We start from the raw sequence: 26,253 nt of genomic DNA, 5'->3' as shown, positions 1-26,253 counted from the left end.
ATGTCAGCTTGTCCTTTCTTTCTAAATGCCACTCGCCTGCCTACAACAAAGCCTTGCGTGATCTGACAATCAATCTCCTTCGCTGCTAAACTCTCAAAACAGAGGGGGCAATACAATGGCAGGTGAGCTTCAATGCAGATGAATATAAGCTAAAACACCTCTGGAAAAATTATCTAAAACATGCCTATGTGATGCTGAATGTGGTACTGGCAGGTACACTCAGGCAGGAGGTCTCAGAGCCATCGCTGACAGCTCTCCAGAATCACTGGCTTGGCCTCCAGCAGCCGCCAAACTAAAGCCCAGAAACACTGGGTACCACGAGCAAGGGTACTGAGAGCAAGACCAGGGAGTGTCCCTTTGCTGCTGTGTAAAGCCCTGGTGTGCCCTTGTTTCAGGTGGTGTGTGCACTTCTGGTCTCCACACCACAGGAAGGAGATAGTCGTGTTGCAGATGGCACACCCCAAACCCGATCCAAGCGATGGGGCAGCTGCCCTGTGAGGAGGCACCAGAAAGGCTCAGGCTTCTCATCTGAAGGAGAGAAGGGAGTGTTATGATTGAGGTTTACAAATCGTGAAGGCAGCTGAGAGGGCGCACACAGAACTGCAATTCACCAAATCCTGCAATACTGGAACAAAGGGGGATTGGCTCTCTGAAACCAGCAGGGGATCAGCTGGAAACAGATTAAAAAATAGTTCCTTACACAGCAGGTACTGAACTTCTGGAGCTTGATGCCAGATGAGGTTGGAGGCAGACAGCATCAGCGGGTCGGAAAGCAGTCGGAGAGACTTGCAAACAGCAGGTCCATAAACAGGTAGTAAAGGGAGCAGGCAGGGATGTGCCCTCTAACATGCAACCCTAATGCAGCAGTTGTGGATGTTGACAGAGCATTAAGAGGAACAGACCGCAGGAAGCGGCCAGGCCCACATGCTCACCCTAAATGGCACATCCTACCCCTACCATCAGAGACACAAGTACTTGGCTGCATGTACCACTGCTCTAACGCGGCAGGGCACTTACGCGTCCTTACGCTTTGCTTGTCTGCAGCGTTCAGTCCAACCAAACACAACTTGGGCTGGCTATTCTGAACAGCTGGGAAAAACCGCATGTGCCACCGTGAGATCCAGCATCCTCTTCCTTAAGACTGGGGGACACATTTCTCCTCAGGTAGCAGCTGGCAACTCCTGGTTTGTGCAAATTGTTAGATTTGGTAGAAAAGACAACAACACATTTTTGACAGGGGAATGGCCTCTGGCCTAACACAAGAAAAAAGTATGTCTATATGTCCTTCTAATGTGTAATAAGAAACTTCTTTGGTTTTTTTCCTTTTTCCCTTTTACTGCTTGGTGACCAACTACAACATCCTGACTGCAAGCTCCTCAACAGCAGGCTCTCTCCTGAGATGTCTATCACCCCTGTGAATTTGACATAACTTCTATCAAAGCCACGAGGCATCTTTGCATTGTCTTCAGTAGAATCAAGCCCCATATATTGAATAAGCAATCAATTACTTCCCCACAGGAGAACGTTTTTTCATGTCTGTAATTCATTTAAATGACTAGAACAAGGGAAAGGACTGAGCACAGGAAGAATTGGAAGAAAAGCCAGGATCATGCAGTGCAATGAGGAAAGTGGTCCTGCAAGACATCTTTGTGATGAAGGAAGAGATTATGAGGATAGTTACTTGTAAAAGCAGATCAGCTCTTGTCACACCTTCCACCTCACACCCAAAGCCTCTGAACACACACAACCCTCTCCTCACAGCCAGCAGCCTCTTTGATACAACACTGTGGGTATGTTTTTCACTTTAATCTTCCGCAAGTTGGTTCTGTTCTAATTAACATCTCAACCCGTACGAGGGATTCCCCGCATCTCGCAGACATCTCAGGCACTGTTTCTTTCTCTTAGTTTTCTTCCAGTGTCAACACAACTTTTTAGAAGCATCAAGGCACTGCTTTTTGTAGGCTTTCAAGTCACTCTTTCTGTAGGCTTTCAAGTCACTCCTTCTGTTTAGATGCCTGCTAAGTCAACCATAAATTTATAGTTACGAATACCACCACTTTCTGCACTTTTATTTGGCTTCATTCACAATGCAAATACAAAACAGAACTTCAAAGTTGAGCAGAAATCCTTTTGCTTCATGATAGCCCAATTCCTTTCCACATTTCTTTTCAAGCATGCAATGACGGGATTAGTTGGGGATTAATTACTTGAAACTCAAACTGCATCTCAGGTCACAATTTTCTCATAGTTTCAGCCTTTAAAACTTCCATATCAACCAAGTATTTGTCATACAGACCAATACTTAAAACAGATAACATATTCTTCTTTCCACACAAACATCTAGTTGGAGGTCTCAAAACCCAAACAAAAATCCTGCTTACTGTGCAAACTCCAATCCTCCCACCCCAAGTTACAGTCCTATTCCCAAATGGAAACCAGACTGCTTTCCAAAAATGTCACCTTTAAAGGCACAAAAAAGATCTTTCAAAAAAGCAGTATTCTCTGCTTGCTGTATTGTCCCTTAAAGGCAACTGCTCTTCTGATAAAATGTACTTACTGGAGGGTAACCTAAACAGTCAGTTTACATGCAATGTGATTTGATTTTTTATTAGCTTTTTCTGTAAGAATGGTCATGGCCTGGATTAAAATACATCTGTGCCTACATATTGACTCTGAACTGACTGTAAAATTTGGTTAGCAGCACAGCAGGACTAGTCGAGGCTGGACACTTCATGGAAGCCAGTCATTTGAAGGGAATCTTTTTCAATATAAAGGGTCATCTAAATAATCACAGCATGTAAGAAGATCATTCCTTAATTAAGATATCTCCTGCCACTGTTGTCCTAGTGGAAACACATTATTGCCATGGCAAGGACAAATGTTGCAAAGTAAAGATGTCTACAATTTCACTTTGACTTAAGTCATAAAAGCAAAGAATAAAAATGCCTCCAGTCCTTTTTTTTTTAGGACTTGTGTCCTCCAATCAACAGGAAACATTCAGATTCATGAGCTAGGTGTAACTGTATTCTATTTATTTATTACTTTATTTTGTTTATAGATCTTTTCTTGTCCAGTTCATTCCTGTTGTAAGAGCAAAACAAAATAAAAACAACAAAAAAACCACCCTCCTCTGCCATTAAATCTCGTTTTCTACAAAAAATAATCAAATAAGATCTGGCAGTATCAGTCGGAAAATATCCTCAAGTGATTCTTTGCAAACAGATTTAGGTTATCTGTAACAAACTAATGGCCAAAAAAGACCATTATTTTAATTTTATATTGAACCTAGTCTGATGCACATGCCATAAAAGGAGCAAAATTAACTGCACCACCTGCAGGGCACATCTTACTTGCTGCTTTGAGAATGAAAAAAGTCAAGAGCAGGAGAGAAGAGCAAAAAAGAAAGGCAAACCGAGTTGAACATAGGAGAGTAAATTAAACAATAAAGACATCAAGAGAAAGAAAGTATTAAAAGCAAATGTTCAAGCATGTTCAAACAAAACACAGGTACTGTGTTAAACACTGTATAAAATCAGCCTATGCCAAATTCCCAGTGCCCCACTTGTGAGCTTTGCATTAAAATAAAAACCATCGAGGAAGGTGTATGCTTCTTCAGGGAAATGCTTTTGAACTAGAAAACACACAGTGGTGTTGAGGGAAGAATAAGCAGGGCGAAAGCTTTCACGAGACAGACTTTTCGTTGCGCGAGGGATGCGGGTTACTGGTAGGATGTGTGGTTTTGCACTTTCACAACAGGTAAATACGATCTTGACACCGCATGGAAGGAGTCGTCCATGTCAAAATTTTACTGAACATGAAAGACACACTTGCAAAAATGTCTGTATAAACACCGTAGTTTAAAACTGGTAATATATAGATACTACTTAAATGCTCAAAACTATATACCTTTCCTCAACCATGCTCACTCGTTATTAGCTTAGACCACTTATATAAATTACTCCAATAACAACTTCCCTGCAAATGGATGGAGTAGAGCTCGTTGACAGTTTTTAGCTCAAATGACTGCCTTGTTTTTTTGATAGCGGCATACTACAGAAATCTAGGAGCAGGGACCAGTTTGCCTGCAGTGATTCCCTATCGAGCAGATACCCAACACATGCAGTTTGAAAGCAGACCACCAGAACTCTCATCTATCCCATTCACATCAGCCTCTTGGCCCCTTCTCTCCCCAGGTCAGGGAGCAGCCATCAAGCCCAGACAATAAAGTTCCCATTTTCTCTTTACAGTAAGATTAGTGAATAGAATTTTTTCTTAACTCCTTTTAAAAAACAGAGCTATCTAACAAGTCACTGTCTGTGCAATAGGTGGGGACAGAAATGGTGTGTTGCACTACGACACTGTAGAAGTCTCCATCAGAAAATCAACTCGCCCACCCAGAACACAAACCCAACAAACTGCTGTATCTATCACGCAGCTGCCAAACTCCTCCCATGCCACCAGCACCTGACACTCACCACAAAAACACAGAGCTCGCTCCACCTGAATGCATCCTAGTGCTTCCTTTGGCACCACCTCCCTGGCCTAAATCTCCTCTACCTTCCTAGCTTACCTTTCCCTCTCCTCTCCAGTAAGTCTCAGCTACGCTGCTGCCACAGGGAAGCTGCTGCAAACTCCCAGTTTAGAAACAGAGTGCTAGTGTCACCCGAAAGGAGATGCACCAAGGCTAGTCAATGCTTGCTGTGGGATGGTCCTCCAGCAACAAGTCTCCCTCAACACTGCTCTTACGATGCTTAGAAAAGAGCTCAGTATTATCATTGCCACAGTGCACCAACCGGAATCTGATGATTACCACTGCCGTAGTATCACCAAAAATCTTGTATCTGTACTGAGGATCCAGACCGGCTACAGCTGCAGTTGCTTGCCTCCCTTGTGGGGATTGCAGCACAGGCTTTCTGAAAGGATGGTGTCTCCTTCCAAGCCCGGTGGTGGTAGGGGAGACAAGTTTTACCAGTATAACTCATGGCCGAGTGCATTTTCCTGTCTTCATTAAGGGTTTACACCAGTGCTGCTACCTTGGAAGTCTGCCATCAATAAGCAGGTCAAACCCCTTAGTCTGGGAAAAGCCTCTCTATTGTTTTCTGTCTCATGAACAGTACTTCAGTAACTATATATTTTTTTTGGAGAGCAGGGTGTTAGAAAACAATTGATACGAATAAAGAGCTCTCCTTCACCACTGAAAGTAAACTGTATGCTTAGTAAGATGAAATAATTTGGTCTCTGCGGGCCAGAAAACAATAGCCTCACTGTTGCACTGATACCTTGCAAGTTATGTCCTCGTGTCACCCAAAGCAAACTGCAATAGGGACTGCTCCTCAGCTCAGATTCCCTTTAAACCTCTTAGCTAACCTCTTTTACCTCTTCAGGTTTCCCTCTTTAGCACAGACATGAATCAGTTGCTTCAGGAAACCTCAATTCCTTCAAAAAAATGAAGGTCTTTTATGAGGTTGTACTCAAGTCCCCTACATTTTTTACAAATATCCCTAACTTTTATTCTTTACGCCAGCAGTTGAGACTGCATAACGAAGCAAATACTATCAACAACTGTGACTGACTCAAAAGGGAGCAGCAGCAAGTAGAGCTTTGTCCTCTCTCTCTCCAAGCAGGATGAGAATCTACTGATTACTTTATTACAGTGTGGGTGGAAAAAGGAGTGAACTTCAAATCGGCACAGCATTCAACTTCCTTTACAGTGAAGAATGAAAAATAACCCCAAACCTAGAGTAAATCTCCCTCCCCAATTCCTCCATTTGTTTACACCAGGTTTGATGTTACTTACACAGTGGCATAATATTAAAGATTCCATACACATCTCCACGCCTCAGGGCATAAGCCCACCTTTAGTTGTCAAGCACTGAGAAGAAACGTTCCCTAGAGGCAAGCTACTATGTAATGCTCAGGATGATGTTTTTCGCATCCTCCTTCTTTGATCTGTCAAGTAAAAGCCACCGCAAGAAAAAAAATGCTAAACACTATACTATTTTATTTTCCTGTCACAATTCTATACTTATTTGCTCTCATTTTCATGGATCTTTTTATCATTGCTGATGCAGCCAAACAGCCACTGGAAGCAGCCAAACAAACCGTGTAAGGCACAATGAAATATTCAACACACACGTTCACCTTCAAGATAAGACAATAATAACAGAACACCTGAAACCAGAGTCTTTTTCCAGGTATGCTAAGTTATGCCACTGAAGTCAAATGGGTTCTAGTTTCATCTGCCTCCCTGATACTCAAAGGCACACAGATTATTCCATTACCAAAAAATTTACCACCACCACTATACAACAAGCAACAGCTAGGGATTTGCAAAGTAACAAAGAATACCATTCAGACATCAGAGAGAGGACAAGAAAGGAAGATTCCTCCACGGAGAGGCCCTTCTATGAGGAACATCCTCAGGGGCTACAATCCACCATGAGCACAAGGTGCTCTTACCTGTGTGAGTGAGCATGTGCCGCTGCAGGGAATTTGCCCATGGAAAGACTCGAGGACAGTAAGGACAGGGGATATTTTGCAGGCAGTCTGAGTAAGCGTTCCTCTTCCCTCTGAGCAGCTTATCTTCGGCAGTTTCCTTCTCATCCTCACTTGTTCCATTTCTGCCACTTTCTTCCTTGAAATTGTCAGTGGACTGCAGAAACGGGCTAAATTTATTAGTGTCTGTGGTAGCCAGCATCTTCTCTATGCTGGCAAACTCCCCACTGGACTCCAGATCCACACCACTGCTAAGTTTAGGCTTATTTTTTGTTCCTTTCTTTCTACCTCTTCTCTTAGTCAACCCAGCATCGGCAATGGGAGACTGCTCTGGATCACACGTCTGAGTCAGGTCACTGGGCAGGCTGGAGTCTCTCTGAGCGGCGGTCACGATTGTCACTTTTGCTTTGGCATTCCCTGATTTGTCACACCCAGTGGAGCTGCTCACTGCCTTGGGACTGGCATCTGCAGCCTCCGTTTTCAGCAAAGCGGGAGCAGAAGACACAGATGAAATGATCTGTGCAATGGAAGCCAACGGTGGCAGCTCTTTAGTTACTGGAGGCTTTGGCAAGAGAGGTGGCGGTGGTGGTTTAGGCCTCAAGGGTCTCAGCAAGGCGGAATTGCCAAGAAGAGCCGGGGAAATGATTGGGACAGTCAAATGCAACGAACCTTTCAGTGGCTGGGGATGTCTGACAGCCCTGTTTTTCTCTGAGTTCCCATTGGCACCAAAAACCAAAGGACACTGCAGACAGTTATAGGCTTTATCACTGTTCCCAGAAGCAGCCAATTCTTGATTCCTGGCTTCACACGGGACATCATCTTTATCCTTCTTCAGGGCTTTGGGGATGGACAGGTCGATGGGCTCCATGGAACAGTCGTAGAGGGACAAGGGAGAAGAGCCAAACAGGTTCTCCTGCTTCACTTGCACAGCACTCAGGTTTTTGTTCTTCTGAGAGAAATCCAACGGCTCGTCAAAATCCATCGGGAAGTTGCCCGCAGGTTCAAGTTTGATGGGAACGTGAGATGACGTTCCAAGCAAGAAGCCGTTTTGAGGCTCCAGGAAAGGCGTCATGGGCTTGCGGTCCATGTAAGTGCTGTCCTCCAATAAGGGAGGGTCTGTCTGGCTTTCCTGGGCACTGCAGTCCACTGCTAAGATGTAATTCTCAATCTCCCTTTCTTGCACGTGCAAGTGCTGCTTGAGAATATGGTGAATGCAGTTTCTCTTGGCCGAAAAGGCTGTGCCACACTCCTTGCACTCAAATGGCTTCTTCTTCTGGCAGCCACTGTGTGTCCTCATGTGAATGCGGAGGGCCCGGTAATGCTTCAGATCCTCGCCACACAGCTTGCACACAGTGTCAGGGGAGCAGAAGGCATCCACCATCTCTGCGGCATTGCTGGTGACATATTCGATGTTCTTCTCTATATCCTTCCTGGTCACTTTGAGGTGTTTCTTTCGCAAGTGCCTCTCACAATTGGCTTTCACTGTGAACGGGTAGTGGCAGATTTTACAGATGTAAGGCCTCTCCCCGCTGTGCGTCCGCAGGTGCCGGATCAGTGCTGCCTTGTCAGCTGCGATGTAGTCACAGATATTGCATTGGTATGGGGAAATACCCAAGTGAGAACGGATGTGAGCTCTCAGGACACCAGAGAAGGCAAACACCTGGTCACAGAAACGGCAGGGGTACAGAACTTTCCTCATGGTTGGGGCTTTCTTGTTTGCTGCCCCTGCGATGATGGCTTTGAGGTCTCCTTCTGTGACCTCTTGCTTGATCTTGGCTTCCATACTCAGAGGCAGGAGAGCTTCGATGATGCTGTCCTGCTCCAGTTGTGTCTTCATCTCGTGCTGAGTTAAAGGCTCTACTTTGGGTTGGAGGAGCAACTGCGAGGAAGGACTCGATTTGGCTCCTGCCTGGGGGAGGTGAGAGTTGGAGGAGGACTCCACCGAGTTCTTGATCAGCCTCAGAGGGGGAGGTGGGAGGCTTGGGCTGATGCAGCCAGGGGAGGCTTGCTGGGCACTGATAAGAGGAGGAGGTGTAGAGGTCGCGACGACTGTTCGGGGTGTTACCAAAGGCTTTGGCTTCAGTGGCGGCATATGCTTGAAAATGGACTGCACAGGGACAGAAGGTGCCTTAGAAAGTGGAGGAAGACTGATTTGAGGAGGAGCGGAAGAAGCCATCTTCAAGATCTGCTGAATGTCTGCCAGCTCAATGGCAGACTCATTGGAGATGGGTTTTACCACAATACTGCTGTCAGGCTGGATGATAAAACCCTTCTGGAAAGGCTGCAGCGAGAGGAGCTTTATGTTTTCTTTTGTAGGGGGAAGGACTGAAAATGACCCTCCCATAGAGGCAGCTTCCAGAGGAGAGAGGCTGAGCAGACCGGTGCTGCCGGGTTCCTGAGGTAGGTTACTCTTCAGTGCTCTAAGCCGCATTTCTTGGACCTCATCTTGTGTATTGTCCTCCTGCTTGACAGGCTTGATGTCTTTGGTGTACTGTAGGCCCAAGGATGCCATGAAGGCTTTCTGGTCTGGGTTCTCACTGGGTGGGGTCGTGGACTGTGGCTTGTGCTTGTCTTTTCCCTGATCCACTACGTGAGTTTCTGTGTGCAGTTTGAGTGCTGAAAGCATGGGGAATGCCTTGTTACACGTCTCGCAAATAAATCGATGGAAGTCACTGATGCACCTTCGCAAATTTGTTTCACACCAGACCTGCAAGACATGTAAAAATATTTACAGTAGACATCTCAAACTGGAAAGGCATCACATGCTGCTGCAAAACAAAACCAGTTCACTCTCTCTTCCACTGCCCAAGTTAAGGAGTTTAGAGCAGCCACTACCCACCTGGCATGGAGATATTCCTGCTCCACAGCCTTTAGTCACCTAAGTGGTGTATCTGAATTAGTGGCTAATTCTCCAAAAGTTCCCTTCTATAAAGGCAAACTCCTTCAGAGGGCTATTCAGACTCTCAAATACTTTTCCATCCTGAACCTCCCTCCCAGAAACCTCTCTCACTTCACTGACAGGACAGGAGCCTCAGTGGACTATACAGCAAACTTCAGTAAGCTGGACAGTAAGACTACCTCCTTTAGCTTTATTACTACAAAGAAACTAGGAGGACAGGAGGAAAAAACCAAAGGCATCCAAGAAGGCAAAACGACATAAACCAACCAAAATAATATCCCCAAAAAGCAAATCAATTAAACGCATAGCCCAAAGCAGAAAGGCTTTTTGTTAGTGAAGTCTGATCACATTTATTCTCCCAAGAAAAATACTAAGCTCACAAATGGATTTTATACCTGTCCCTGAAAATGATCATGAATCCAAATGCTGTGTTTAAATGCTACCCAGATAGCTCACATGTTGCAAAGGTTCCACATCAAAAGAAGAGCACAAGTGATTAAGTAGAGAGCTGGCAAGATCTTTATATACTCTACACACTTTGTTCAGATACTTCATAGGTCTTGCCCCACAGTGCAAGCAAAATTGTTACAAAAGGAAAGTCCCAACATTTAAATCCTTTAATAACTTTAAATGTCTCCCATTAATTACAGAATAAATAAAACCAAGTTGTTTAAAAAGTTCTCTCTTCTCCTGATTTTGTAACTTTTACACCAAAACTCTACTAGAGTTACAGAATGACCTACATGCTCCCCTGGACCAGCAGCAAATTTCAGGTCTACCACATTGCAGCCAGAAGAACTGAAATCAATGCTTTAACCCAAGTAGAATAAGAAAAGTGCAGATACTGAATAAGCATTGTCCTGCTGGATTGTGCTATTGATTTCTTTTTTTTTTTTTTTTTTAAATAGATAAGCAGCTTCATCCACACCCAAACTAAGGCAGGCAAGGTTTGACAGAGGGAGGAATAATACCATCCAATAGAAAGCTTTATGGCTCTCAGAAAAATATTTACAGACTGCCTCCTTGCCTTTCCCCAGCCACTGTCCCTCAAAGGTGCAAAATCGTCACACCTCACGTAAGAAACATAGTGGAAAGGTGCCTGGGAGTGTTTTGTGAAGAAAACACTGAAGATGTCACTGTTTAGTAAGTAAGGTGACTTCCCGAAGTTTTTTGTGATAAAATCTTTCACACCACAACTACATCCTTGTTACAGTAAATTAAAATAAATAATGTCTTCCTTACCATGCGTCCTCCCTATTGATTTTAGATGTGGGATGGTTTTGGGAAGGAGCGAACTAATGGGCAGGCTGGAAGGGGCAAGGATCTAATATCACTGAAGTTTTCCTTTAAAATATTTCTATAGCTCTTTACACCAGTAGTTATTCACTAGAATGCTGAAAAAAACCAACCCCAATATTCTTTAGATGAAAAAAGAAAAAGGAAAGGCAGAAAGTGTTTGAAGCCTACACAGACAGTGGTAATGTGCTTTCCACAAAATATTCTACACCCAGTCCCTGCCTCATCAAGGATGAGTCTTTCAATGAATTCAGAAGATATGCACTGTATCAGCTGCTACCTTAAGCTATGAAGAACAGAGAGTACCTGAGAAATGCGGGGGAACTTCCTACAGGAGAAGTCCGTGAATCCCAAGTCGTGGAAGCCTGCTGGAATTGAAGGGTTGTTCTGAATGAAAGGCTTTCCCATGGGATCTCTGGGAAGCTGCTTGTGGATAACTGCATTATGGCGCAGTAAGCCCCGATGAGTACGAAAGGTAATACAACAGATGTCACACCTGGAAAGGAATAAAACAGAAATGACTTACTGACTGCTGCAAGCTTAAGAACTAGCATTCTTCTTGCATTAGGACAGCCTCCTTCCTCTTGCCCCACGATACTAAGAACCTGCTAAATGCAAAACAAAGCCACAGCACGTCAAAAACCTATCACCACAGAAAGGCCATTTCAATCACAGTCACTTTCTACCAGTTTCTGGCTATTAAGTTCACTGGAAGTTTAAAGAATATAGCGCATGAGAACTGAGTGTCCCACGTGGGCAGAAAGCAAAGTGGCAGCCGAGACCACAGCCTTCTGACAACCTTCCCGTGGTCTGACATAGAATATTTCAATGGCTTTATACCATTTCATTTTTACTAAAAAGTACTACTAAAATAGAAGACATTTAAAAAAAAATCAATGACAAAGAGAGGCTAAATCAGACCTAAGTAGCAAGCAGCTGCAAATGTATAAATAGCACCTTTTTTAACTACTGCTTAAAACATACTACTGCACACCACTCAAATACCCACATATGAATTTTCTCCACACTGCCTTTCCATAAACTTTCACTGATTTTTCTCAAAGCTGTTGTGAGAAATACACTGTTTTAAAAGGAAAACTAGTGCTCCTTGAAGGGGAGGAGGGTCAGAGGAGGAAGACCTGAAACAGTTCAACATTTCTTACACTCATACACCCCCTTCACAGCCAGTGTGCCCCGCAAAAAAATGCGGAAGCAACACCTTTTCCTACCCACACTTTATTGCTATGATTTCTTGTTTTTCTTAAGTTTTTGAATCCCAAATTCAGCTAAACAAAAGTTTCTCACATAAAGTAGACTAAACAAAGGTACTGGAAATGCAGCTATGCTGCAGGCAGTAAGGACTATGTAACAACATTTGGCCAACAAGTCAACAAACAAGCCTATTACCTTTTAAATATCTGGGATTTGAGCTCTGCAGCATGACAGGTCACGTCCAATCTGCATTCAACAAGTGACACATAGTTTCACTCAACATGGTTCCTTGTGGTTACAGCTCCAGCTCGCAACCAAAGCATGGGTTTCACAGGAGCAAATGCCAGTGAATGTGAAGCAGTCAGATTTTGTCAGTGAGAATATTATATGCACTAGGAGTTTTTCACGTTCCCCCTGCCTTAGTTCTCCCCATACTGTCTTCACCCTCCACATCAAGGAAAAGGACATGTGCCTACTCATTAAAAAAACATCCTGCAATTAGAAATGACTTCTGACAAAATCTGAAACCACCCCCTCCCTGTCCTGTCCCTAACAAAGTCCCATTGTTGTTCTTTTTATCACTACATAAACTTCCACAGACCTTTTTTATTCCCTGAAAATGAAGAGATAACCAAGTCACCCACAAAGCAATTGGACTCATAGTCTCTGAGTGGTGAAAGAAGCAAGTGTGAAGTATATGTAACACGGCCTTTGTTATCACGGTACCCAGAAGTCTGGGACATAAATATTATGCGCTGGAGGTTTAATCTGTTTTATCTCCCCTGTCAATTCACTTGCATCCTACCTTTATAATTATTGCCAGCATAATCCCTGCATTCCATTAAATACCGAACCAATGCCATTTACAAAGCAAACATTTACTTAAAGAGGTCTGCTAAATGTGACAACAATCTCTGCTGGTGGGGGGGGAATGCCAACACGTAGCACTCCTCCAGCGTCAGGATCTACAGCTCTCTTCCAGCTCACTTGGCAGCACCTATTCCGTGATGCAAAGCTTTCATCTTCAGTGAAAACAAAAACACACAACCACCAAAACCGCTGGGGAAGGAGGGCATTAAAGGGTTAGAGCAGTCACCTGAAGAACTTGCAGGCTACTGAAATAAATTCTTTTTTAGAGGTGAAAGCAAGCAGTGCTTCTGGCACACTCCTCCCGGTACATCAGCGTACAGACAACAAGGGCTTGCAAGCAATGCTCCTGCACCACCAGGAGCATCGCCGGCGGTCTGTGGGGCCAGCTGTTCTGCAGAGGGACGCAGACCCTCACCTCGGGCATCTTGAGGCAGCTCCGGGGTCCCTGATGTGCCTGGCCTCCCCCATGCCAGCAACCCAATGCAGCAGCCATATCCCCTCATGCATGACGGGCAGGCACAGCCACCATTGATGGGACCAGAGAGCTACTGGGAGAGCTGGCGGCTGCCACGGTACCCCCAGGATTTGGGGTGAGCAGGCGCCCCCTGCACAGCGGGGAGGTGTGCCTCCTCCATCTTACACTCCCTCACCTCCCTCGGCTGTGCGACACGCTGATTTTAAGCACTGGTTTATTTAGGGCTCCCATCAAAAGCTACACTTGAGAGTAAATCTTTCAGAGCAGAGACCCGTGTGAAAGTCCTTCGCAGTACACCTGTATCAACTACTATGCCTCAGGACAGTAAAAATTTGCAATTTAAAAATGGTGTTTTCCATGGAAAGGCAACCACCTCCCCTCCCCCAAAACAAAAGTAATGTATCTTGAAAAAAGAGTATGTACTTTCTCTCTTTCATAATGCATAGAATTAAACACCCCTCTCTGTTTTTCTCTTTCCTCCTTAGTCTTCTCTTTTATTTTCCTTGCTGTGAGTGAAGAAGCAGCAAGCAAAAAGAGAAGTCGAGAAAAGAATTAAGCTCTTTTTCCATTTGGTCAAAAAGAAACTCCTGGCTGAAAAAAGAAACATCCAGATAAATCACGCCTGTCATCTCAAGATGCAAGCGCTTCAGGGCATATAAATGCACCGCGCCCTGGCTCAGCACCTTCCCCTGGTGTCACAGTTTACAGGATCACACGGGAGCTGGAGCACGGGAGGGACCCGTGGATGCCCTCCCTTCCTCCGCGGTCCAGGCACACCTGTAGAGGCAGCTGCAGCTTGGAGAGCTGGAATAAAAACAGCCCGAGAAAAGCCCTCCCTGAGAGACGCATGGAGCAGGCTCCCCAAGCAAGCAGGTGGCCCAGCGGGCTCCAGCGACCGCGCTGGCACCTTGCGCCCGCACGGCTCGCCAAGGACAAGGGAGGTCATTGTAAACCCGCTCCTGATGCTGAGGGATGCCACCGTGCTGCTGGCTCGGGAGGTCTCTCAGGCTCCGCAGACCTCACTTGGGCTTGTCAGTCTTTGCTATGGATGCAAGCTATTTAAAATACACGGCCCAAGTGTATGCACAACGTTTTTTTCGTGTGCGTGTGTTTTTGTTGAGTTCCCTCTCCCTCACCTCCAGCAGGAAGGGAGTCCCGAATTTCTCCCAAATGACATGACTTGAGCTTTGAATACAATTAGCAATTCCGATGCAGATATGGACGTGTACCACCTCCAAGAGAAACTTACAGGTACTATGCTTCAAAACCTAATTAGTTAAGGCAAGCATCACGCTGCATTGACTAAGGCTTGTGTTAATTTAAAATGGAGTAAGCTGCCATGCCTAACAATGCATTAACTGGAAGCATTAATTTTTTTTAAGGAAGCCGAACCATTAATTTCTCTGTTTTGTTATCAGTACTATTTTCCACCCTTAGGTAGTGTCAATGCCTACAGCATTTTTAAATCTAAAACCACAGTCTAAGAAGGACAAGAGAAGGGAATCCTAGGTGATATGAACATTTTTTCATCTTGCTTAAATTGCTTTAAAAAAAAGAGTTTAATTGTGGAAAGTCTGAGAAGTCCAGCATATCAAATAAAGCATCTGAAACATATGGTAATACTTTGCTCATGATGAACTTTAAAAAAAAAAAAAACAAAACACCAAAAAAACCCCCCTCTCCTTACAATTTCACAAGTCTGCTCATGTGTAGTGCCAAGTCAAACACGGATGGTATGGCTGCAGAGAACAGAGATGGGAACAGGTTCTGAGGTTGTTAGCAGAACAGGCAGAGCAATGGCTCAACACCTGAGCAGAGATAAAAGCACTCTACTTGCAAGGTAGGTTTCCAGATGTAGCAAATAAAAGCTGCTGTGTTATCATGTGATTGCTAGTCTTGGCCAGTTTTCCATTTTTCTATAAATATGATTACAGAGCAGAGAGAAGAAAGCTGTTCAGTTCCAAGCACAGAGATTCAATTACAAATAAAAAGGAAAAAGCTGCTTTTAGCAGCTAAGACCACTTTAAAATGAGCTCCATTCTCAATTGCCGTTACGTTTCGGAGTCGTTCATACCTGTACAATGCAAATGTAATACTAGGGCTCTGGCTCGCTGGCAGAGGTGTACAAAGCAAGCGGGTGAGAAAACAGAACTGCTAAAACTGAACCGAAATGTAACTGTGCGATGACAGTGCAATGAGCAGGCTGACCTCGATGCTCAGGCCACGTATCACACCAAGTGAGTCTGTTTAATTATTACTACACTAGTGCACCTATTTCATTTTTTTCAAATGCAGATAAGGTCTTTGTGTAAAAACACACCATTAAAAAGTTTTCCACTAAAATAAGTTAGTATTCTTGAAATCTGTAATGCTAAGTAGGATATAAAAGCATTTTAACAGGCTTTAAGAAATACTCAATGCTTTGTGCAGGTCGTTCAAGAGGCAAGCCAGGATTTGCTACACTTATGACAAGCGGCACCTATGCAAGAGAAGTTTACATAAGCGATGCCTGTTGTCTTGCATTACTCTCCCCTCTGAGCCAATTCCAATTTGTCAGCAATGGAAATAGCTTTTTTTCTTTAAGAAAAGGAAAAACATTTTAGAAAGGAAATGCAGAGCCAAGTTTTAAGCAAAATTAATCAGTCTTGATTTTGATTAAGGGTAATGCAGTCAAACATTCAATCCTTCTAAATTTCATATTTCAGTAGTCAAGATGCAAATGCCAAATATTTATATCCATCATTCTGTTACCAAGAAATTAAACAAACACTATGCTCTGCATTACCTGAGACTGGCAGTGGGAAAGGGAAAATGACATTTAGCATTCTTCTACTTGTACTTCTGAAACCACACAAGAGTAGACCAAAACCTGAAGTTTTCACCCATGCAGCTCACTATGTTGCCCATGTTGTGGATGTCAACAAATAAAAACAGTGTTAATTTCTAGGCCTTATCTAAAATAAAAAGCTTGGTACCATTTTGTTCCTTTCCTGTCTGTGCTCTTTAGCAACTGACACAAACAGAAGCAAGGAAAACAAAACAAGAATGAAACATATCCTGAGACAGAAGTCATTAATACACAGTTATGTTATTAAGTCACCTAACTCCTCCCACTGAATCCCTATTACATACTGTATATAAATTTCTACCTTTGTCGTTATTGTTCTCTTTTCTGTCTCACATTATTTGCAGAATTAATGCGGCTCTACTTACGAGCAAAGAAAATGCTATGCTGACCTAAAAATAATGTAACTGGGCAGAAGAGAAAGATGGGCGATTCCCTGCTGTTGACTCATGCCCGCACCAGGGACGAGAGCACGCTCCCAGCCTCCGCACCGGTAACGTGCACTGCAGAGGAGGCCAACAAGGAGGGAGAGATGGAAAAAGGATGGTTTTAAACATAAGGGCTTTCACCACCTATGAAAGAAAAACTAGCAGGTTACAGGCATATTCCCCTTCAGGAAAGGATTCCTTTGCTTCTCTCTCACTTCTTTTGGGGCAAGGCGAAGGGAGAGAGATGAGAGAGAGCAAATTGGTTTCTGCCTCCTGTGCAACCCCACCCAGGTCCAGATACTCATCTCCTTTTGGATGAAAAACCCTTCCTGGCCTCCACACCCAGGGCCCTGGGAAATAACATCCAACAGCTGCACTAATCTCTCCCACTTGCTGCAGATGAGTGATGGAAAAGCAACAGTGCTGCGAACGCCACTCCTGCCTCCCTCCCGGGGACCATTATGGGTCCTCCTGCTGTCCCGCGATGACCGTTCCTGCCTCCTTCCCCCGCAGCATCACAGTGTGTCTGACCCCGAAGGACCTGCTACTCTCCCATCTCCACCTCGCCCCATGCTATGGGTCAGGGCTGAAACCACAAGTGGCACAGCAGCACCGGGAGCCAACTCCCTGCCAGGTGCGATGGACTGCAGAGGGTCCCCTCCCCTTTCCCAGTGCGTAGGAGGACGGACACAGCTCACCAGAAGTTCTGTGCACGCTGCTTCACTTCCTCAGCAAAGGCGGGACTCTTCTTTTAACTTTTCCTCCCTCCCACCTCCCCACTGGCTGTCCGACTTTGTTACCGATGTGTCCCGTCACTCCCTTTAATCCTCTGCCTCAAAGAAGCCACCCTTGGGTGCAGCAAAGGCTGAAACCACTGCGCCAGCCCTTCTATTAATAGAGGGATGCACAATGCTACGTGCATTCCTACAGCCGCGCTGTGGTCCAGGCGAGAAAAGTATCATGTAGGAGCCAGGGCAGATCCGATATAAACCAGGGTGATGTCGTGCTTCAGAAACTTGTCGGCATGCTGCAGAGCCAGTGTCCGTACTGGCGTATCGTGACTCCCACAGTCAGAGTAACTCAAGTGAAGTTAACCGCTATAAGGTTTAATAAAAAGGCACGAGCCATCCTGTGCCATCTTTTAACTTTCTTTGTGTGTGAGCAAAAAAAAATCATGAAAAAAGATTTCACTTCTTCCCAACGCTGTAATGAATTGCATGTACCAGCAACACTTCAACAGTGCCAGATCTAAACACCTCTGCCCCTGTGGAACAGTAGCTTACTCTACCATTTACTTCAATAGAATTAACATGCAACTAAGAACAAATAAAGGGAAAATAGGAGACAGCCTGCAGACACCTGCACAAATGAAGTAGTTAATTTTCTCATAATGACTTTTTTACTTAATAAAGGTCAAAGTTTTAAAAACCAGAAGTGTCAAGAAATTGGCTGGACAGAATCACAGAGCAAGAGCTGAAGATCAACATAAATAACAATGAAGGTTTTAATAATTAGTGCAAGCATATCTGGGGGGAAAAAAGCATGACCCGTACAGTACTCTACAGCTACCAAAATTGGAAGCTGCCACAGCAAACAGAATAAAAGTCATTATTTGTGCACACAAACTCAAGTGGACCTTCTGGTATTCTTTCGGGGGAAGAAAAGAAAAGCTCTTCCTGCCTTCTAACACATCTTTCAAATATGGAAGCCAATTACTTGTATAGTTTCAAAATTAATGGCAAGAGTTAAAAAAACCCAAATCTATGTGTCTACCACGTTAAAAAAGCAGCACCAGTTTTCACAAGTAACATAAGAAGAAACCCATCTACAGGCGCTTGTCTATCCTATAACCACCCACTGATGACAACAGGGCTCACAAATAGGTGCAGTTGAATCTGGACTGAACACCCTTGCCCTTATCTACACCCGCAGGTAAGCTATGCTCAGCACGCAGACGTGACTGCTAACACAACAAGCAGCAGCCAGCACTTTGAGAGAGCCTGCGTATAAACAAACCCTGGTCATCAGGATCAGGCAGGCATGCTAATAACCTATTTTGGCTCAGCCCTCTTTCTCTCCTGTATTCCCTTTTACGAGAAGCTTTCCTCTACAGTCAGCTTTGCATTTTACCCACTTTCTATTCTTGCAACCGAGCTAAGATATTCAACACCATGTGACACACCACACAGTTTCACATGAGAGCGTCACTCCCCGTGTCCATTCACTCTCTGATATTTTTACCCAGCTGCTCTGGATTCCCAGTCTCCTCGCACAATGAGCTCCCTGATGTGAGCTGACCACTTCTAGGCCAGCATTGGACTCGCGCTGCTCTTCAGATGTTTCCCATCTCTCTTTTCTGAACAGAAACTTCAGAAAGCACTTAAAATGCAGTTCTGGTCTGCTTTTGCAAGCCAGCATACAGACAGATGCTCAACCCACTGATTTTACTTCTCCGTTTGCTCCGTAAAAGGATGCATTCACCAGCTTGCTTGCTTACCCTCTCCTCTGCCTTATCAACATTAGGAGTTGCATTGTACCACAGCATATTTTTGATCCTAGCACTTACCAGAGCTGGATTTCAGCAGCAGCAGCTAGCTCATGGAATTGCTCCTGCACTGAAAATGCTGCCAACAGAGATCAGGATTCGTTTCCTAGTTCCTATCAGCAAGACACCGAGCAAGCAGCTTGTACAGCAGAGCAGAGCAGGAGAGTCAGCCGAATCGGCAATGCCACACAACTGACCCTTGTGCACCTCCATCCTTGGCTAGAACAAGTCTTGTAGCATTGACTCTGTTAGTACTCAGTAACTCCAGCAGCAGTTCCTACCTAAACGATCCTTGCTGGTACAATCTCAAACATCGACTAAGAAGGGAAGTATCGGGGCCAAAGTACAATGTGCCAAAACCAAAGGTCAAGGAGGTACGTGAACACGTCTATGCTGGAGTGCTCTCCATCTCTCTCTCGGTACTCAACAATCGTGTAGGATACAACAACCTCAGAATTATCCAGCTGCATTAAAAGAGCACAACGTTTCATATTTTGAAGTGCTAACAAGGAACGAAGCTTATCTATGTGCACACCAACAGTTGTGACAGAGATGGAAAAGCAGTATGACATTTCACAATGCTGCATGAAGACTACTTGTCATTCATGCTTCAAGTTGCTTCCAGTAACAGTAATGTCAACTACTAGGAACAAACTTCCTCTCCCCACCACGAACCCGTAGTTTTGTCTCACAAGTAATATAAATTGCAAACAACATTTAGTTTCCAAACACATTCACTCCTGTAAGTTTGCAATGTCACTAACACCCTCTTCCCACAAAAGGCTGACCATGTGTAGAAAGCAATGTGCTTCACAAAACTGAAGTCAGCAGGATTATTCCCTACTATATAAGGAAAGAAAAGATAGAAAGTGAATTCCTAAAGTTGCTTAAGTAGGCATTGGCAAAAACAGGAATGAAACTTAAGGGACTTTTTCTGGTGTTTTTTTTTCTTTTACATCCTGTAAAATGTACTCTTACTCAGTCACATTGCTGCTCCGTACAAAACTTAGTCTTGTACTAGCCTCTTCTACTGGTGCTAATGATTGAAATCATCTCCATACACTTTAAATTTACATTAATTTATTTTCTTGGCTATTTTATGTCCCCAAAACCGATGTGCAGAACTGCCCTGAAGAACAGTAACTGGGCAACAAACGTAATATTCTAAGTAGCTGGAATAATTTTGACTCAAAACCCACTTCCTTTTGTCTTGACTTAAATGGGGCTGCTCACGTGCACTGGCTAAAATAATTTAAGATTGGGACATAGGTCCAGGTGCCTTGCAGAGTCCCACCACCTGACACCATGCACTGAAGAATGGGGATGTGCTGGCAAAGGTGGAAACCTGGTGACCAGCCTGACTGAATCGCAAGCTGCACATGACATCTTGTGAAACAATTTACCCACGGAGTCCAGGAGATCATTCCTAGGGCATTTAAGTTGTCCACTTCTTCTGAGCGAAGCCAGGTAACACCAAGACACAACGATAGCATTTTCCACCTGGGAATGTTTTCAGAAACAAGAGCTCACAGTGGTTACCCTGGCAAAACTGGAGGCAGATGACAACAGACGCCAATGGTCAAGGTGTCCTGACACTTTCCATTCCAGGACCTGAGTTCTTCTGTTGCTATGCCTGTTACCGATCTAACTGTTCAAAACAACAGCTTTCCCTGGTGGTGTTCAACCTCTAGCCAATTTGACTTTACAAGTTTCAGCAAAACTTGGGTAGGCTGTTTTGAAGAACAAGGTAGACTCTGAATGGCTTTTGGTTTCCTTTGTTTGGAAGTTCTACAGAAGCACATTACCCTGGGGCAAGAGAACTGCTTTTGCTGTCCTTGTGAAAATATGCCTGGGATTTGGCAAGTTACAAAGCTTAATATATTATATCACTGTTTGGACATGCTCTGTAAAAGGTCAAAAAACTTAATCTACCCTGAATCCATTCATGGCAACAGGCATCTACTGATTCTGGTCACCAGCTCAGCTCAGTGTCTTTCACACTCTGCAATGTCTATTTATTTCTTGTCTCCTGTAAGGAGTTAGCAAAACCAAATCCCGCAACTGAAGGCAATGCCACACTGAACCAAACGTGATCAGAACGTCCCCATAACACTCATTAAGATCCAGGCTTTTACCATTTTCAAACTGCACAACTATCCTTGCTGAGAACTGATGTAGAAACATGTCTCTAAGAAAGGAGGTAACTGCAACGCTATCACCACCTCCCTTCTCCTCTCCTCAGGAAGATACACTGGCATAAGAGGCAGCACAAATGTCTCCTTGCTGCTGTGAGGAAGGAAAAATTAAAAAGCCTTTAGCTGTTGGTACAGGGAGTACTGTAAGAAGCCTCCTGGAGGAGAAGGAGAGGAAATATAAAGGATATGCTCTGGTTACAGTGAAACTCAACAGAGGAATTTTACAGTGCATGTACTTTTTTAAAAGCCACACGTTTTACTTTAAGCCTGTTCCATTGTACTTGCCAAAGGAAAGAGGAGAAACCTCACATAGCGCCTGGAGAGGTTTCTCCCCAGGAAATCCTCACGTCTCCTTTGCTTGCACTGCTGATGTTGCTCAGAGCTGTCTGTCAGGCGACCTTTACAAGCACATTACCATGTTTGACAGCAACCCTCCACCACAAAAGTTTCCAGAGAAGTTACCCTGCTCCGTGAGGTTTCTCATTTTCCCTATTGGCTGCATAGCGTTTCAGCGCTCTGCTAATTATATCAACACTCAGATACAAACTCACCAAAATAGACGGTGTCCTGAGGCCCCAGCTGCAGGGAAACAGACCTCGTCTTTAAATAATCCAGGTAGAGAGGCAAAGGGGGTGAGAAAGCACCCCTGGGCCACCTCCCACTGCTAATGGGGACTGCAGACAAGCTCGCTGGGACCAGCTCATGTCACTAATTAGGGTGCAGGTCCCAAGGCTTCAAAGGGACAGCGACTGACCGGGGGGGATAATGCCATGAAGGAGATGCAGTGCCACAGCCCATTGTCAGTGGGACAAAGGGCCCTATTATTGCTCCCAAGAGCAGGGCAGTTCTTACCGTAATTAGGAGACAAAGATGCACGATTTAGAATTTTACATAATCAAGAGATACTCTCCCAAGCGGGAGCCCCTCTCACACAATCAGTGGATTAAGTATTGTTTATTCTGCTGCAAGTAAACAATGAGGTCCTCCCCGCTCGGGGCTTTACATGAAAAAGCGGTACTGGGGAAGACAATGCGGGGTGTCTTTTCATCTGACTTTGAACAGCTAACCCTGTGATTTAAAGTTGTTCATTTGACAGTATCTGGAAGGGTAATGGCCCACCCTGTAAATTAGTTGCTCGCATACTGATCCCGGGACTGTCAGCCTCACCTTTTCTGCTACTTAGCCGAGGGGGGCCGGGACAGGCAGACGCGCTGGGGGCGAGAGGCTGTATTTACACAACAGCACTACAATGGCAGGATTAAAGGACCACAAGGAAGCTCCTGCACACCCCGGCACTTTGCTGCTGCTGGGGATGCATCCCTAAAGGGAGGCTGGTACCACTGTCAAGGCAACGCACACTGGTGCATGGCTCCAGAGCTGATGTCTACAGTCATTTTTATACTAACTACTGGGGGAGCAGAAAGGAGTCGGATGTTTGCCCTGTAGTTTACAAAGGAAGGCACGGCTAGGCAGATTGAGCATCACTTATTTTTGGTCATGACAAAACAGTCTGTGCTGGGCTCCCTAAAGCAGTAGCTGCAAACCAACTGCCAGACCCAGAGCATCTGGCTCTGGGATGCACAACATCTGATACCTGCCTCACAGAAGTCCTGATCAAGTGACTCTACTTTTACAATATTGGCAATAAAAAGAGACTGAGCATGTTCTGCTCCCTGCTCTTTGCTCATAACACAGCTGCTACGCTTTTTTCTTTGTTTGAACTTTGTTTAAGGAGAGTTCTTCCTCCTTGTTTTCTGTAATAGGGAAACACCAGGATTTGATGACACCTTCTAACATTCTGCAGTTTGCGCTCCTGCCATGAGCGCACCCATACACACGTGACTCCTGCTCTGATACTCTAGCAAAATATTCTTTTCTTCATCTCTTTCACTCAAAAAACCACCCCTAAGCCTCACCAAAGAAATCATTTCAGTCACATGAACTCGGGATGGAGAATGGTGCACCACATTCAGAGTATCTCGTTGAATCCTACAAACAGCCTTGCAGAACCCTGGGAAGCAGGGGATTACAGCCCCTGCCTGCCAGGGATGCCTTTGGGATGAAAGAGTCACCTCAACAGCAGCCCAGACTGCTCTGCTTACCAGAGGATTTTCTGCTAGGTTGGGCCAAGCAGACAGTGCCTTTTGACTTGTCTAGACTAGGACAAAAGGTGTGTTTTAAACCAGATAGGCAGGGCAAGTTGCGTTTGAATATGTTAGCTGACCAGGGAGAACCACAGCTTCCTTGTCCTGCCCTATCTCCGCTGACATGTCTTAAATTGCTAAAGCAAGTATTTGACAAAAACCCCCTTACCATCGTCTAGACAAGCCCATAAAGACTAGCATCCCAGCACCAGCCTCAACTCATGCCCACAGAGCTTGACAATTGTGGCTTTGATTTAGGGACACAATTGGGACTTTGATTTAGTCTTTGTTGCTCAACACAATCAAGGGTAGCAAAATCCATTTCAGGAGAATATTACCCAAAGCAAGTCTCCCAATCCTAGAGAAGGAGTTGCATGAAGAGGAACAGCATGTCTGCACAGCCAGTGTGTCTTTATGCCTTGCCGCAGCAGACTGCAAAGCTGCCAAGCTAGAAAGGTATCTATTCTATTTATCCATCACTCAAAGCAAGAGAATCCACCTCTCCACTCAGGTCCACGGCATATAACTTTGCAAGGAGGTAATATCTTCATAGAAACTTCAAAATGAGGCTAATGCCCTAATATGACAGCCGCTTTCTCTAAAGCGTAAAGTATATGGCGAAATTATCTCACACTCCCTTTTGTGGGAGTTGCAGAGCTCTTACCAGAAAACAACTGTTTAAGTTTTGCTCTATAATGAAAATTTACTTCATTTACTTCAGAAACAGCAAACTCCATTTAATTAACTATTTGCTGGACCAAGTTTAAGAAAGAGCTTTCCAACTCCTTTCCCCAATAATTACAGCACTTACAATGCCTTTAAAAATGGTTTTACATGTATTTACCAAGGTTTTCTAATTTAAAAATAAATGAAAATTTAACAGAATTAATCCCACTTAATAGAATGGGATGGCTCTGCTCCATGCCATTCTATTAAGAAACTGTATTCAGGAGAGAGTGTTGACACTTCAAGATGCTGAATTCTGTACCCTTCCGAAAAGATCATTAGAGTCCCATGTCCCAAAATGAGCTTAGAACACTGACAAGCTTCTGCAAATGGACAATCTCCTTTTCTAAAATAGCAGCTTTTCTACATGTTTAAACTAGACTTGGAATATCTCTTTTATATCTTCATGTATCTGTCTCTACATTTTTCTACGGTAAAAACCAGGAAATAAAAAAGTATCAGGAGTCCCAGGGGCAATTACATGAACCAAAACACAACATCCAAGCACCTTCCCAAACAATTAATAACTAATTTTTCCTTGTTAAGAGAAGCTGATTTAAGCCAAAATCCAAATCATTTCCTAACCTCAACAGGCAGAAAAGCGTAACACATTTTATTGAAAGTCTGGAACCAGAAACTCATCTATCTTCACTCACTCCCAGAACAGACAACAAAACCTTTATATCCAGTCACCACCTTCTCCCCAAGCAGAATAATCTCATAGGTTGGTACCTGAATAATTTTATCAAGTTTTGCTTCATGTTTCAAAGCATCTTTAGTTTGTTAAGGTTGTTAAAGTTTTGCAATGTTGGCATTTTACAGTTTTATGTAACAGCAGCGATGGGTTTGGAGGGGAGGAAGAGCTGCTTTAATTTCTTCTAAAAACATTCCCAGCTATTAACTGGCAAGATTTCCTGTATTTGCAAAAAATAATAAAATTAAGCCCTACTGCACCCTGGTGACATAAGATGAGGCAGAAACATTTAAAGACCTGTTCAAAATCACAAAGGGGGGCAGTTAACAGTGCAGGGGGCTGAATGGCTCCTGTCCCTCCCCAACAGGCTCCCTCAGTCCATCTGGTGACCAGAAACACTCTCGGGACTTATTTCTTACCTCAGCGAATTATCTGGATGTGTCTCCATGTGGGACTCCAGCCCATACTTGCAAAAAAAATCTTTGAAACACACTGGACAATGATAAACTTCCTCCTCAGCCTTCTTATCCCCTTCACCGGAGTGACCATCCTCCACAACCTTCAGAGAGAGGGGAAAAAAACCTCACTACACCAAATTTTAAGCAACAAACCAAACATGCAATCCATTTGAAGTCCTTCTCTTAAAAACAAAGCAGCGGGCTTAATCCGTAACTTTGCTGCAGACGACCAGAAATGACTCATTTCGGCAACAGAGAGGGGGTGAGCGACAGACCCCCCCCATGCGTGTGTGAGAACGTGCACGACGAAAAAGGAGGCTCAGTAGGAGATAAAGCGTGCGGCTAAGTCACAGATACATCAGTTCTAATGAGAAACTGCGATTTGCACAGCTTATAAACCCGTATGTTTATATACCACTGAACTACCATTCCTCCCCTTCAGAAAACCAGGCGAGCTGTCAGCCTCAATTATTTATGCCACTGAGATACTGCCAACTCCTAACTCAAGTGGTCCAGGGAAAAGCAATGAACTTCTGCATGTTTTCTATAGCCCTATTCTGATTACAGGGAGAAAAGCATGCACAGAAACAAGGCATACTGAGCTAAATGGAACTGCTACTAGCTTGCCATTTAGAGATAGTAAGTGGAAAGGGTCGAGTTAAGTTTGGCAGCCACCACACATTTTGTATAAATGACTGAAATGCACTAAAATATTTTATAAACAAAACTAATGGAAATGTCTAGCCTTCAGATAAATATTTTCTGGTTGCTCTTGCAACTCCAATAATGCAGGATTATGCTACTGTGAAAGGGAAATGTACTACAGATTCTTTTTTTCTCCAGATCAAGACAAAAACAGACTTAACTTGTTGCTGCTTTTAAAGTACACACTGTTTTTGTAAAAGTTCAAATCACTATCCTGCAAGACTACTATGAAGTAAATGGGAGAGAAAAAAACTAGGGGAAAAGCT

General features: G+C 44.2%; 1 protein-coding gene across 12 annotated transcripts in view; it reads right to left on the bottom strand.

Annotated features, from left to right (window-relative positions):
- Positions 1-26,253, bottom strand: part of RREB1 (ras responsive element binding protein 1) — a 127,238-nt gene that overhangs the window by 16,707 nt on the left and 84,278 nt on the right. For 11 of the 12 annotated variants that reach the window (XM_075142648.1, XM_075142644.1, XM_075142642.1 and 8 more), the window contains 4 exons: positions 25,244-25,383; positions 12,098-12,148; positions 10,997-11,186; positions 6,460-9,202 (listed from right to left, as the gene is read on the bottom strand). In XM_075142648.1, coding sequence (XP_074998749.1) covers positions 6,460-9,202; positions 10,997-11,186; positions 12,098-12,148; positions 25,244-25,383 — 3,124 coding nt within the window. The remainder of the gene's footprint in view (positions 1-6,459; positions 9,203-10,996; positions 11,187-12,097; positions 12,149-25,243; positions 25,384-26,253) is intronic. The other variant, XM_075142645.1, reaches the window with a different exon arrangement.

The sequence above is a fragment of the Calonectris borealis genome, chromosome 2 (genome assembly GCF_964195595.1).
Source record: "Calonectris borealis chromosome 2, bCalBor7.hap1.2, whole genome shotgun sequence".
NCBI classification, from domain to species: Eukaryota; Metazoa; Chordata; class Aves; order Procellariiformes; family Procellariidae; genus Calonectris; species Calonectris borealis.
Note: the sequence above shows the minus strand (reverse complement) of the source record. Positions and strands in the feature narration are given on the sequence as shown.